Genomic DNA, 12292 nt, shown 5'->3' with positions numbered 1-12292 from the left:
TATTTGTAGATATCTCAACCACAACTGCATTACTACTCTCAGACCTGGAGTATTCAAAGATTTGCATCAGCTAACATGGCTGTAAGTATCCCAGATTTCATTTCCCTCATAAATGATCACAGTATTCATGATACACAACAGTGCTGTTTCCACTTTGGGAGGTATCTTGTTTATTATTCTGTTTCTCCTTGGCATACAATCTGGAGCACTTTGACCCAAGCAGTTTAGACAGTAGATTGCCAAGCATTAGGTTTGCCAAGTGAGCCTGTTCACCAAGAGCAAGATTCCTCAACCTCAACTCTATTGACATTTTGACCCATATAATTCTTCATTCAGGGGAGACAGGGAGAACAGAATGTCTGGTGCATTTTTAGGATGTTTAGCACCATCTGTGGCCTCTACCTACTAGATGCCAGTAGGACACCTCTTCTTCCAAGAGTTGTGACAACTAAAAAATGTCTCCAGACATTGCCAGATGTCTCCTGCGAGGAAAAATTGCCCTCTGTTGGAAACCACTGACCCAGAAAGTAAGCAAGTTAAGGACTTATTCTGCTTCCCAGAGCATTGAGAGAAAAGTGAAAATATGGTAATTTATGTCATTTCACCAGTATCCAGACAGAGCCACTAGTTCCCTCTCTAGGACTCTCATGGTATATTTCTGTGCTTTCTTCAGGACAATTAACGTAGGGCAATAGAAGGCTTTGAGTGAGTTTGCTCATCTTCTGCAGGTTGTCCTGGACCAGTGGAAAAAGCCAAGAATTTGGCTTCAACCAGAACTTGTGTGTGCCTGACCTAGTGCTTAATCTCCCAGGCAATGTACCTAATCTACCTAGGTCTCTTTTTTCTTATCTGTAAACTATAATCATAATTCCTTTATAAGAGGGATGTCATGAAGATTAAATCAGATAATACACATAAAATGCCACATGCAAAACTCCTGGCACATAGTAGGTGCTTATTGTAACTCCCTTTCTACTTCCTACCCTTTGGGACACCTCAGAATACTAGAAAATAACACCTGACTTCAAAGGCAACAAAAGAGAAGGTGACCTATTTCCCCGTAGTCTAGTTTCTTCTACAAGACAAAAAATACTCTATATAACTTAAGACAGTGGTTTGAATATACAAATATGTTTACTCTTTCACCTGCCAGACCTTGTTAAATACATCATGAGACCAAAGAGCCATCTGTTAATTTCCTAAAGATTATTTTTGCATTCATTCTCCATTCAGCCAATCAAATAGCCAAAGCATTTATGGAGCCAATAAGTGTGAATTATGCTGGACCAGGCTCTCTGAGATAAAGGATAAAAATACCTGGGCTTGTAAGTCTAGCAGAAAGTAGATACAGGGAAATAGCAAATCATCAGGCTCCAACTTGATAAGTGATGGGATGGAAGTTGCAGAAATTTGGAGGAAGTGATATTCTAGCTACAGGGTGAAGGAAGAGCTTTCAGGAAAATGATACGTGGGCCAAATGTGGAAGAACAAGGAGGAGTAAGCCAGGTGTTGGAGGAGGCAAGATGGGAATGGACCATTTATTTATTTATTTTTCTGGTTTTATTTCAGAAGTGTATCTAACATTGGAAATGTTTTTGATATGTTTTGTCAGAATTCTAGACGACAATCCAATAACCAGGATTTCACAGCGGTTGTTTACTGGATTAAATTCCTTGTTTTTCCTGTAAGTGTTCATCTCTCTTTCAATATATCTGTCTGCAAATTGCAATGAAATCGAACACTAACTTACAGAAAAAGCCTTTAAACAACCTCAAATCCACTAAAAATTTTATTAGTCATAACCTTTCCTGTGTTCCTTCTTCTTGCCCATGGCTCAAAGGGAACAGCTGACTAGATTATAATGTATATTTTAAGCCTACTAGTTGACATTTTTTTTGGATCCCCTTCCATTTCTTAAAGTCCTGAGGCATGTTTTTATTTGTAGTAGTTGACCAAAGATTCATTTTTGAATCCTATTCATTTTTATTATATCCTAACTACATTTAAATCTATTAGGATCTCCCAGGAGCCTGACTCCAACTTCATATTTAACAGAGAAAAATATGCTTTTGTTCAGCAACAGTCACTGGAAATTCCAGAATCTTTGCCCCGCCAACAGAGCTGTTCTCATAATTATGTTTTGGCTGTTTATTAATATACTAGAATGATTCATCTGCAGTGGATTATTATGTTCCTTTACAGTTAATCATATGGCATCATTATTTTTCCATTTGTCAAAAGGGACCACCATGTCATAAATTAATCGTGAGACTTCACATGTTCCTGAGTTGTTTTTTCTCCCAAGTCTCCCCAACTGTCATTCCTTAAATTTAATGTGGTTTCAAATATGGCCCTTTAATGTTACAAATGATTAATGTTTCCCCTAAGAAGAAACATTGGATTATGGCACTGGAAATGATTGCAAACTTGAGGAATACATGGAAAATGATCATGAACTTCAAAATCACTACTATATATGTGCTTTTGTTTCACATCATATTTATGCCTAGGATATATCTCATTCGTGGCTTCTTTGACATCTGCTGTTTAGTTCTTGCCAATCACCTATTTAAAGACCACTTTGAAGGGGTAGTTATTTAGGTATAAAGTCTTCATTCTTCGTATTCATTTTGACATGCAAATCTCTAAATTGTGGAATAGTAAAAATACTATTCTTAAGATGGCATATAATTTTGTTTCTGACTAATATTTTCTTTATGTAAAGATCTATGGTTAATAACTACTTAGAGGCCCTTCCCTCGCAGATGTGCACCCAAATGCCTCAACTCAACTGGATGTGAGTATTCATTCAAGGTTCAATCTGTTATTTCTCCAGAATACAAAAACTAGCCACGAAATTCATTCATGAAAGTCCATCTTATTTTATTCCCAAAATCAAATATCTAATCCTGCTACTTCCCAGTTTTAAGATCCTTTGAGGGCTCCCAAAGGTGCAAGAGTGACATTCGACCTTCTCCCTGAGCACCCAGCACCCTTTATTTTTCATCTCTTACCCCGTGTAATCTCTTTTCCTGCCCCTCCGCCTATGTCCTTTCCTTGTGGATTTACAGATCCACTGGTTCTGCAACCAATTCTCTAAGTACATTCTGTTCCTTGAACTTGAAAGCTCTGGCTCCCTTATTCTTTTGGCTAACTCCAACATTTCCTTCCAAAGTCAACTGAAATATCACCTCTGGGGACTCTGTTCCTGGCATTCCAGCCAGTTTCCGTGGCTGCGTTTTTACTTCCATTGCACCTCTTACAAAACTACTGTGCCCCATTTTCTACCTCTCCCAGCTGTCTCAGGGTATATGATCATATAATCACTGGTTTACTTGTTCATCTCTCCTCTATTGTTTCTTAAGTTCTTTAAGGACAGAAATGAAATATTTGATTTCAGTACCCCAGTATTTGGACTCAGTAGGTACTCAGTAAACCTTCGATGGATGTGCCAAGCCATTGCTAATACAAATATTAGCTACTCGTACATAAAAGACTCCTTTAATTTACACTATGGCCTCACCACCCCTACCCACCATTCTCTGCCACATGAATCTTAATGGTCTCCTACAACATCGAGGCTGGTACAGCCATTGATTTCCCACCTTGTAAAAATAGGGAATGTACTAGCCCCCAGAACTCCTCTTGTAATCCAATCAAGGGACTGGTACACATAAAATGATACTCTTCTCTGAACTAAAAATTTCTTCTAAAACTCTATTAGGCAGTATTGTGTTTACTCACTTTTATTTCTATGTACTTAAGTGTATATCTATTATCAAAAGCCTTTTAAAATACTAGAGGACCCATAAAAGTGTGCCATTATATTAAAAGCAGAAATAAGGTCTGAAAAGCATGAGAAGAAAACTAAGAATAAGTGGGAAAGTATTCAGGCACAGAACCTCTGCATAATGAGAAATAAACAGGAGCAAGAGAGTATCAGGGCCCCAGGCTGCTTGGCCTCCCAGCCAATGGGAGGAAGGACAGCAAGGAGATCAGGAGCCAGCCTTAGAGCCCAAGTTCCCGGCATGCTCATTGTCACCTTAAGCTCCCAAAACCACCATGGGAGAAAATAGATGCCCAGTGGAAATACAGATTTAGCGAGATGGCCTGATCACAAATGAGAAAGAGTCCTTATGCCCAGAAAATAGAAAAGTGAGAAGTCAGATCCAAATTGCTCCCACTTAAGGGCAAGAGAAAACTTGTACTGGTCTGGCCTCTTCTCCCTCTTCACTTGCCTTCAAGTGGGATCGTTACTTTCATGACTCCAAAGTGTTCTAAGGGTGAGAACGTGAAAAACATTTTCTGTTTTTCTCAGCAATACTTGGACGTCGAAAAGAGTGTAGCGTTTATTGTACCTAATCATAGCTTTTCAAATGGAAAAATAATATTGAGTTCCTACAAAAATCTTTACAATGGTTTTAAAATTGGATTTAAAGGAACATGATATAGAGTTGGATGATTTTAGTGTGACCATGAGAAGAGTTCGGAAGCAGAAATGTAGCTATTGTCCTATTTGGAGAATTTATAGGAAGTTGACTATAAATATAAGTTGGCAAGAAAGTTGACTTTTTCTTTTTCTCCCCTGCACTGCTTAAAGCAACACTGCCTTTCACAAAGGTTCTGGGTGACATTTCCAGGGTATATGGGATGCCACTGTCCTAAGAAATCAGCTGTCAGAATGACATCTTCCTTCTGTGCTTTGTGGACATTAATGGGAATCACAGACAACAGGAGGACTTCCCAAGACACGGGGGGCTGGAACTTTGTCCTAGAGTTGCTGACCCAGTAGGTCTGGGTGGAGTCTGAGAATGAGCCATTGTAATACATTCCTAGATGGTGCCAAGGCTGTGTTCCTGCCACACAATGAGCACCAACACACTGGACCATGGTATCACTGAAGTTATAGGGGAAGGAATCTGTGCTTTGGCATCACACAGACCAGGAGGCACATAGCCTGACGCTGGTGTTCAGTATGTGCAAGATAACTTTTTAGTCTGATTCTCTCCTTCAGGAAAATAGAACAAAAGTATCTACCTGATATTGGGAAGGATGTGAGAATAAAATAATCCATGATACCTCAGGCAGTTAAATGTCTGGGCTTTAGATTCAGACAGATCTGATTTGAGTCAGTTCTACCACTTACTATGCATGACCAGGAGGAAAAGGAACCTCTAAGCGTCTCAGATTCCTCAAGTGTTCATTGCAGAAGAGCACCTGAGGCAGAATATGATGGGTGGACAATATTATCATTGATAATGTGGTGTCCAGAACAGAGAGACACTTACCAAATGTTAGGCTGCCCTTTTCCTCAATTTTATTAAGCTTTAACATTAACTGGAAAGAGAAAAGAGGCATTTATAAATTACATAGCCCTGCAACAATTATAAGAAAAATATAGTAAAATTTGGATTGGAGTAAAAACAAAGTTCAGAACAGCTATGTCAACAAAATGTATCTGTCCACATATGATTTGTACAAAAATCCTCAAGATACTTTCCCTCCATGACTTTCAGGGACCTGGAAGGCAATCGAATCAAGTATCTTACGAACTCCACCTTTCTGTCCTGCGATGCGCTCACCGTGCTGTAAGTACCCAATGAACTTCAGTAAATGAGGAGAGACCTGATAGATTTGGAAATTTGAGGAAAACAACTGGCAATGAATGTTAAGGCAGGATTTTGTTTGCAGCCTTGATCTGAAGCTGCTGTAGTAGGAGAGTGCACAGGTTGATTTATTGATCTTGATGGTGGAGCTGAGACTTCAATTAAATTGCCCACCATGGGGGTCTCCCGCTGGCTCCTTGATCCTGAGGGAAGTTGTCATTTCTGTGTACACTATCAGCTGCCCTGGTTCCCAAAAGTTCATTTCCTAACCCAAAGGTTGGCAGTGAAATGAGATCCCGTATGTTAATATGATTAGGTGTGCAAGGATTGGCTATTACTGCCAAAGACTCTTATCACTTGAAATCTCTCTTCCTAAAGAAAAAAATAAATTATATGCATATATATATATGATCTTATTCTAAAGGGAAAATAACCTAACGTATTTGATTGGCCAAAGATTCTGACTGGTGATTCTGAATGCTGCTTATGCTTGTTCTGGGGGCGGGAAGACAGAAGGATTGGTCAATTGGCACATCTTGCACTGGTAAGCTGAAAAACACAAGTATTTTGTGTTTGTTTTAATTATGGTTTTCCACAGATAGTAAGCACTTGGTGACGATTGCTGATGGAATGGGTGATTGGAGAAAAGAGTGATGCAGAAAGACGAGAAAGAGACACTTTCTAAAATAATCAGAATCCAAACCAAGTGCAGGTTTATAGACCACACCGGCAGCTCCAGTTGCTCATAGGAGCGCTTCCTGGAGAGTCAGGGAGACATTCCTGCCTCAGGTTCCACACCAGAAGATGCCTCCCTTTGAGATCTCAAAGGAGGCTTATTAGATTACAGCCGGATCAGTGACATCTCCCAACGATGACTGATTTATGACAGCAGACGCAAACCCACGGTGCTGACTCTCGCCATGTCTTACAGGTTTCTGCCTAGAAATCAAATTGATTTTGTTCCAGAGAAGACATTTTCTTCATTAAAAAATTTAGGAGAACTGTAAGTAGCATCGTCTACTAGGAAGAATATGATTGCTTCTTCCAGGATTATAAGCTTAAATGACTAGTGAGACTGCTTTTCCACTAGTGGCAATCAAAATCCTGTAGACTATTGGATGTTAAAATTCAATTAAGAAAATCAACATTATCCTGAAGGTCAGAGCACATTAAAATCAGACAGTGGGCTTAATATGGAGTTAGCCTACTCTAGTTCCCCTACCGATTTTCTTTGGGTGATTTCATGAGTATGTATGTTTGGGAGTAAATGAGTTTTCCAGATCTTCTTAAACACAGAGATCATTTATCTCTAATGGATGGAGTATAGTTAATTTTCAGTAAAATGCTTGCTGAATGAATAACGGACTGACTGAAATGATATTAATAATAATTGCATGAGGAATAAAAACTCTTATCTCTTGAGAAATTATGACTTTTGTAGCACAGGAATTGGGCTCATTGAAAAATTAAAAAATATTCAAGGAATTCCTATAACGTTTTCTGTTCAAATATTTGTTTTATAAATATAAAACTTTTTGCTTTGCCCCCCCCCGACATAATGGTTATCATTGGAAATTAAAATTCATTTGTCTATTAAACTAAAAATCATAGCAACTAGGGTAAAGAACTGGTCCTTCTAAGTGGGGCCTTAAAATGGAAATTAATGTCTTAAAAAACTCTTTCTCCCTTTTTTTTTTACATCTTGTTTTTTAATCCAGAAAGGACTGGAGAAAAAAAATAAATAAATGTGATTTTAAAAGTAATTTTAAAAAATAATTCATGAACAATTATGATCAATCAAATCCATAAATATTTACTAAGTAACTAGAATAGGCAAGGCTCTACATAATGAAAAATATTATCATTTTATGACAAAAAAAATCAAAAGTAGCCCATTAAGAACAGACTTCCTTAAAGGGCCATTCCTCATCAGTCTCTGGACCTGAGTTACAGGTTGGGGTGGGCAGCAGCCCAAGACAAAGAGGAGCTTATTTTATCTGTAAACTTAAGGAAACAGTGAGGTGGAGTTCTATTTTGAAAATTTCCCTAATCTTCATCTTATTTTATATGTCGATAGATCCCCCCAGTTAAGAGATACTAGCTTGCTGATTTTAAGACCACCGGTATACTATCCAGTTCAATCCACTTTGCTCTGAGCTTCAAAAAATTCAGAAGTCGATAGACTAAACTAGAACAAGTCTTGATTCTACAAGCGTTGAATAATTTGCCATCATAACATCAAATAAGCATAAGTACATGAGGCCCCTCAATTTTTCCCCCAGAAGAGTGTACTTTATTTTTCTATCTGACACTTTCGAGGACAGTGTCTAGGTTTACGAGATCACCACCATCTTGCTCTATTGCCATGCTCTCTCTGGCCCACACACACCTGTGGCTCTCCTTCCGGGCCATGATCCAGGTATGCTCCTCCTCTCTGGACCTCCAGATTAGAGTTCCTACCTAACAGGACCTGGTGCTCGGATGTCATGAAAATCACCTCAAAAGCAAACTGTTTAAAGTAACAGCACATCTTACCCCATTGCCAGCTCCTTCACCTGGACTTGCCATCACGTGGCTGCGGCATCCTCCCTGGCAGCCAAGCCTGAAGACTGCTCCCTGGTCCTCTGCTTTCTCTTAACGTGCTGTTTTCCCAGACCCTAAACCATGCTAATGTCCCTGTTAAGTCTTCATCAGCTCTCACCTGGCCATGAAGAAGCCTCTTACCTCGATTCTCTCTTCTAGCATTTCAGCCTTTCTTTCTGTTCCTGATGTAATTGTCATCCCATGACTCAGAGCCTAAGATGCCATTATCCTGCTCAGTGTCCTCACTCCTTGTTGCCTGATGTTTGGCCTGACATGGCTCTCAAATGTTAACGTGCAGAGGAATCCTAGGTTTATTAGTTTAAATCCAAGTTACCAGGATTCCTCCCTGAGATTCTGATATGGTAACTCTGGATTGGATACCTGAAAATGGGATCTTTCTAAGAAACCTCAGTGATTCTGATGCCTGGAAAATGTTCTGCAGAAGACTGCCTTGGAGTGTATTCATAACCCTCCCATCTTGTCTCCAAGAACTTCCAGTCTCACTTTTACTATGCTTCCCCCACGTTGTTTCTCCTTTACCCATGTTGGACCACTTGCTGACTCCTAAAGACAACATTCAATTCCAAGAATTTGTTTATCTTGTCACACTTTACTGTCACCTAAAAAAGCTGCTCATCTTTTACCCCATCTAAAGTCATTGAGCTTTGTTGAAACACTTCCTAATTTCTCAGGCCAAGATTGACGACTCCTTTCTTCTACCTACTGTCTTCCCTTCTGTGATTGCACCTGCTTCATTCTTTCCTTGATTTGTAATCTGGTTATATCAGTCCATTTTCTATTGTTATAACAAAGTACCTGATGCTGGGTTTATGAAGAAAATAGGTATATTTAACCCAAGGTTTGGAGGCTGATAGTCCAAAATCAGGCAGCCCCATTGATGCAGCCTCTAGTGAAGGCGTCATGCAAATGACATTTTGGACTTAGCATGTACTGAAGGAGTCACATGTTAGGACACACAACAAGCCAGAGAGGGATTGGGATGAGGCTTGCATTTTTAAAAATGCAAAACTCACTCTCATGGAAACTAACTGTAATCCCAGGAGAACTACCTTAATCTCTTTTGGGGGATAAGGCTCCCAATGACCTAGTTACCTCCCACTGGGCCCCAATGAACAGTAGTTGTTACTCTAAATTAAAGCTTCTTTAAGGAAAGAACTCTTAGTTGTAACTCCCACATTTCCTTGTAACTCCCACATTTCCGTCAGCAGCTCCAAAGTGTCAAGAACAGTTAAGACTTTTTGTTCGCTCTTAATTAGGCAATTGTGCATCTGTTTTATCTTTTACATTTTCTCTGACGCAGAAAGATATTCTGGGTTCTTAAACAGTGTTGATTTCTTCTGATTCCAGCATACACAGATTGAATGATGCTATCATATTTAATTCTAAACTCTCATTTGCTTATACAAAAATAGTCCTATGTAGGAATGTTTTTAAGAGGTAAACATTTGTCCATTTAAGATGATGTGGGTGGATTGTCTCAGTGGGAATGCAAAATAAATAGAAGTCGCAAGAGTTGACCTCAAAAAAGGTTATTTGGATAAACAAGAGATCACATACATGAAGCACGTAGGAATCAGGAGCATGAGTGGTAGTACAAAGAGTACCTAAAACAGAGGAAATTAATCAAAGCAGATATTAAAGCCAGGATGTGTTGGAGAGGGTGTGAAAGGAAATTCCAGACAGGAACTGGATGAAAGAAATGTCACAAGCCTGTAAGTGGTGGAAAATACATCCATCTGGCTGACTCACATGGCCTTGTTGTGTAACAGGTTATCAGGTTAATTAAATTGAATTCGTATTTTCTGTTATATCAAAATGGGGTGATGATAACTCTGCAGAGTGATAACTGTGTCAATTACTTCTAAGGTAATTGCTTTGGGTTTGCACTGTCATCAACAGGGATCTGTCTAGCAACATGATAATGGAGCTACCAGTCCACCTGTTTAAAGACCTGAAGCTTCTCCAAAAACTGTAAGTTCTTCCCATGATCATCAGATATAAATGGCAACATCTTAGGTTTTCGAAATAATAACGTCCATACTTCTCTTCCCCTTCCTCCAATGGTAAAAAAGGAACCTGTCATCCAATCCTCTTTTGTATCTCCACAAGAACCAGTTTGGAAGTCTTAAACAACTTCAGTCTCTGTAAGTAAAATATCACAATTATGTCCATTATCATTTTAGTGGATGTATTTTACTGAGAGACACATTGATTTTTAGATGGGTGTTTCACACACAGGAGCATGCACCCTCAGGTGATTGTGAATACCACGGCTACCATCAATTATATACTGAATGATAGCAGAGGCACATTTTTTACCATTCAGTTGTATCAAAGCCACTTTCTGTGTTTGAAACATATATCTCTTCTTCCTGAAAACTGGGTTCATATGGAAAAATCTCATCTTACAATTTTAACAAAAAATTAAATTTGCAATAATTTTGTTTCTAGAATTATGGAAAAAAAAAACAAATTATGTAAGACTTGCCTTCTTTTTCCCTTTTACCTTTTCTGTAAGAAGCTACGTGAAACGGGCCTACGTTGCAAGATTTTTACTTTTCAATAGGTAAAAAAATTCTCTCAAAAATATGTAGATAAGTAATGTTGTTTAGTATCTTAAAACATCAATCAGATTAGGTTTCAATGGTGTCAAGAACTCTACCCATTATTCTTTGAACCTCATAATTTCTTTCCCTAGGTGACGATTTGTTGGCTAACGTTTATTTGTTTGTTTTCAACAGAGTATTGCCTGATTTCTGCCTGAAGCATTTCTTTATTTAATTCCAAAGATCAATCCTTAATGTCACTTTTTATTTTTGTTGAATAGGTTTTTATTGGAAATTAATGCAAGATTAAGTTCTCTGTGTTTTAGGATATTAGAAGGTATTAATCACAATCACATCATCCACATAAAGCTAAAGCTGTGATTAGTCAAAGAGGAACAGAGAGAGCAAAAGAAAGAAAGTGAGGACCTTTGGAAGGAGCTCAGAGTTTCTTACTAGAGTCATGTGCTGGTTCCGTAGCATAAGAGCCCCCTCGAGTTTCACAGAGTAGAGTGACTCCCCTATGAAGGACCCTATAGGCAAAGGGAAACTCAGAACCATATTAGGAAATCCCTATTCAGATTAGCCAAAAAGAAACGGACAAAAAGCCAGGCATCTTTCAATCATATATTTTTAAAAGCAAAACATTTCCTTTGTTATAGATTGTTTGTTATAGATTGTTCTTCCTCCATCTCTTTTCTGAAAACATAGTAGCTCTTAATGCACACTGTCCTGAAGAGGTTGTAATTCAGTCTAAAGAGGGTCTTCATTTGTAGAAGTTTCTGGATAAATTAACAGTGTAGGGCTGGGCATGTTGATGCACGCCTATCATCCCAGCAGTTCATGAGACTGAGGCAGGAGGATCATTAGTTCAAGGCCAACCTCAGCCACTCAGCAAGGCCCTAAGAAACTTAGCAAGACCTTGTCTCAAAATAAAAAACAAAAAGAACTGGGGATGTTGCTCAGTGGTGAAGCACCCCTGGGTTCAATCCCCAGTACCAAAAAAAAAAAAGAAAAACAGTTGGGCAGTTTCATTGAAGCCTTTTGAGAGTATCTAAGGAGAGGTAGAGGAATCAGAATTATGCTTCCCACTCTTATCTTAGAAAATGGTTGTCTTTACCCGGAGCTACTCTGGCTGCCTCCATGGTTTTTCAACCCTCATGATCCATAAACCGGGAAGAAATGGATATTTAAATTCAGTTTCCCACAAAATTCACTTTGGTGATGTTCACAGGTTGGGAGAACCAGCCCTGAACAGAACCTTCTAACTTCTATGTGATCAGATCAGACTGCAGACCAACTTCATAATCACAAGACAGCTCTGCCTATTTTGATTGATTGGTTTTTGCATTGTTGAGGATGGGCCTCACACCTGCTAGGCAAGTGCTCCACCACTGAGCTAGAACCCAGCCCCTCACTATTTTTTTTTAAAGCAATCTCCATTTCATTATCTCCTAGTTCTGTACGTTGGAAGTTCATGCCACCTAAACTGGGTTCTCATAAACTTTACTGCCAACAACTGGAAAAAAAAAATGCTCA

The 12292-nt window shown here is 38.9% G+C and overlaps 1 protein-coding gene across 4 annotated transcripts in view; it reads left to right on the top strand.

Annotated features, from left to right (window-relative positions):
- Positions 1 to 12292, top strand: part of Rxfp2 (relaxin family peptide receptor 2) — a 62622-nt gene that overhangs the window by 35328 nt on the left and 15002 nt on the right. Inside the window, exons 7-13 of one of the 4 annotated variants that reach the window (XM_005317075.4) lie at positions 10 to 81; positions 1613 to 1684; positions 2726 to 2797; positions 5517 to 5588; positions 6538 to 6609; positions 10110 to 10181; positions 10283 to 10354. In XM_005317075.4, coding sequence (XP_005317132.1) covers positions 10 to 81; positions 1613 to 1684; positions 2726 to 2797; positions 5517 to 5588; positions 6538 to 6609; positions 10110 to 10181; positions 10283 to 10354 — 504 coding nt within the window. The remainder of the gene's footprint in view (positions 1 to 9; positions 82 to 1612; positions 1685 to 2725; positions 2798 to 5516; positions 5589 to 6537; positions 6610 to 10109; positions 10182 to 10282; positions 10355 to 12292) is intronic. The other 3 variants (XM_005317076.3, XM_078016148.1, XM_078016149.1) reach the window with 3 other exon arrangements.

Source organism: Ictidomys tridecemlineatus, chromosome 6, assembly GCF_052094955.1.
Source record: "Ictidomys tridecemlineatus isolate mIctTri1 chromosome 6, mIctTri1.hap1, whole genome shotgun sequence".
NCBI classification, from domain to species: Eukaryota; Metazoa; Chordata; class Mammalia; order Rodentia; family Sciuridae; genus Ictidomys; species Ictidomys tridecemlineatus.
This window is presented reverse-complemented; position numbering and strand designations above follow the sequence as displayed.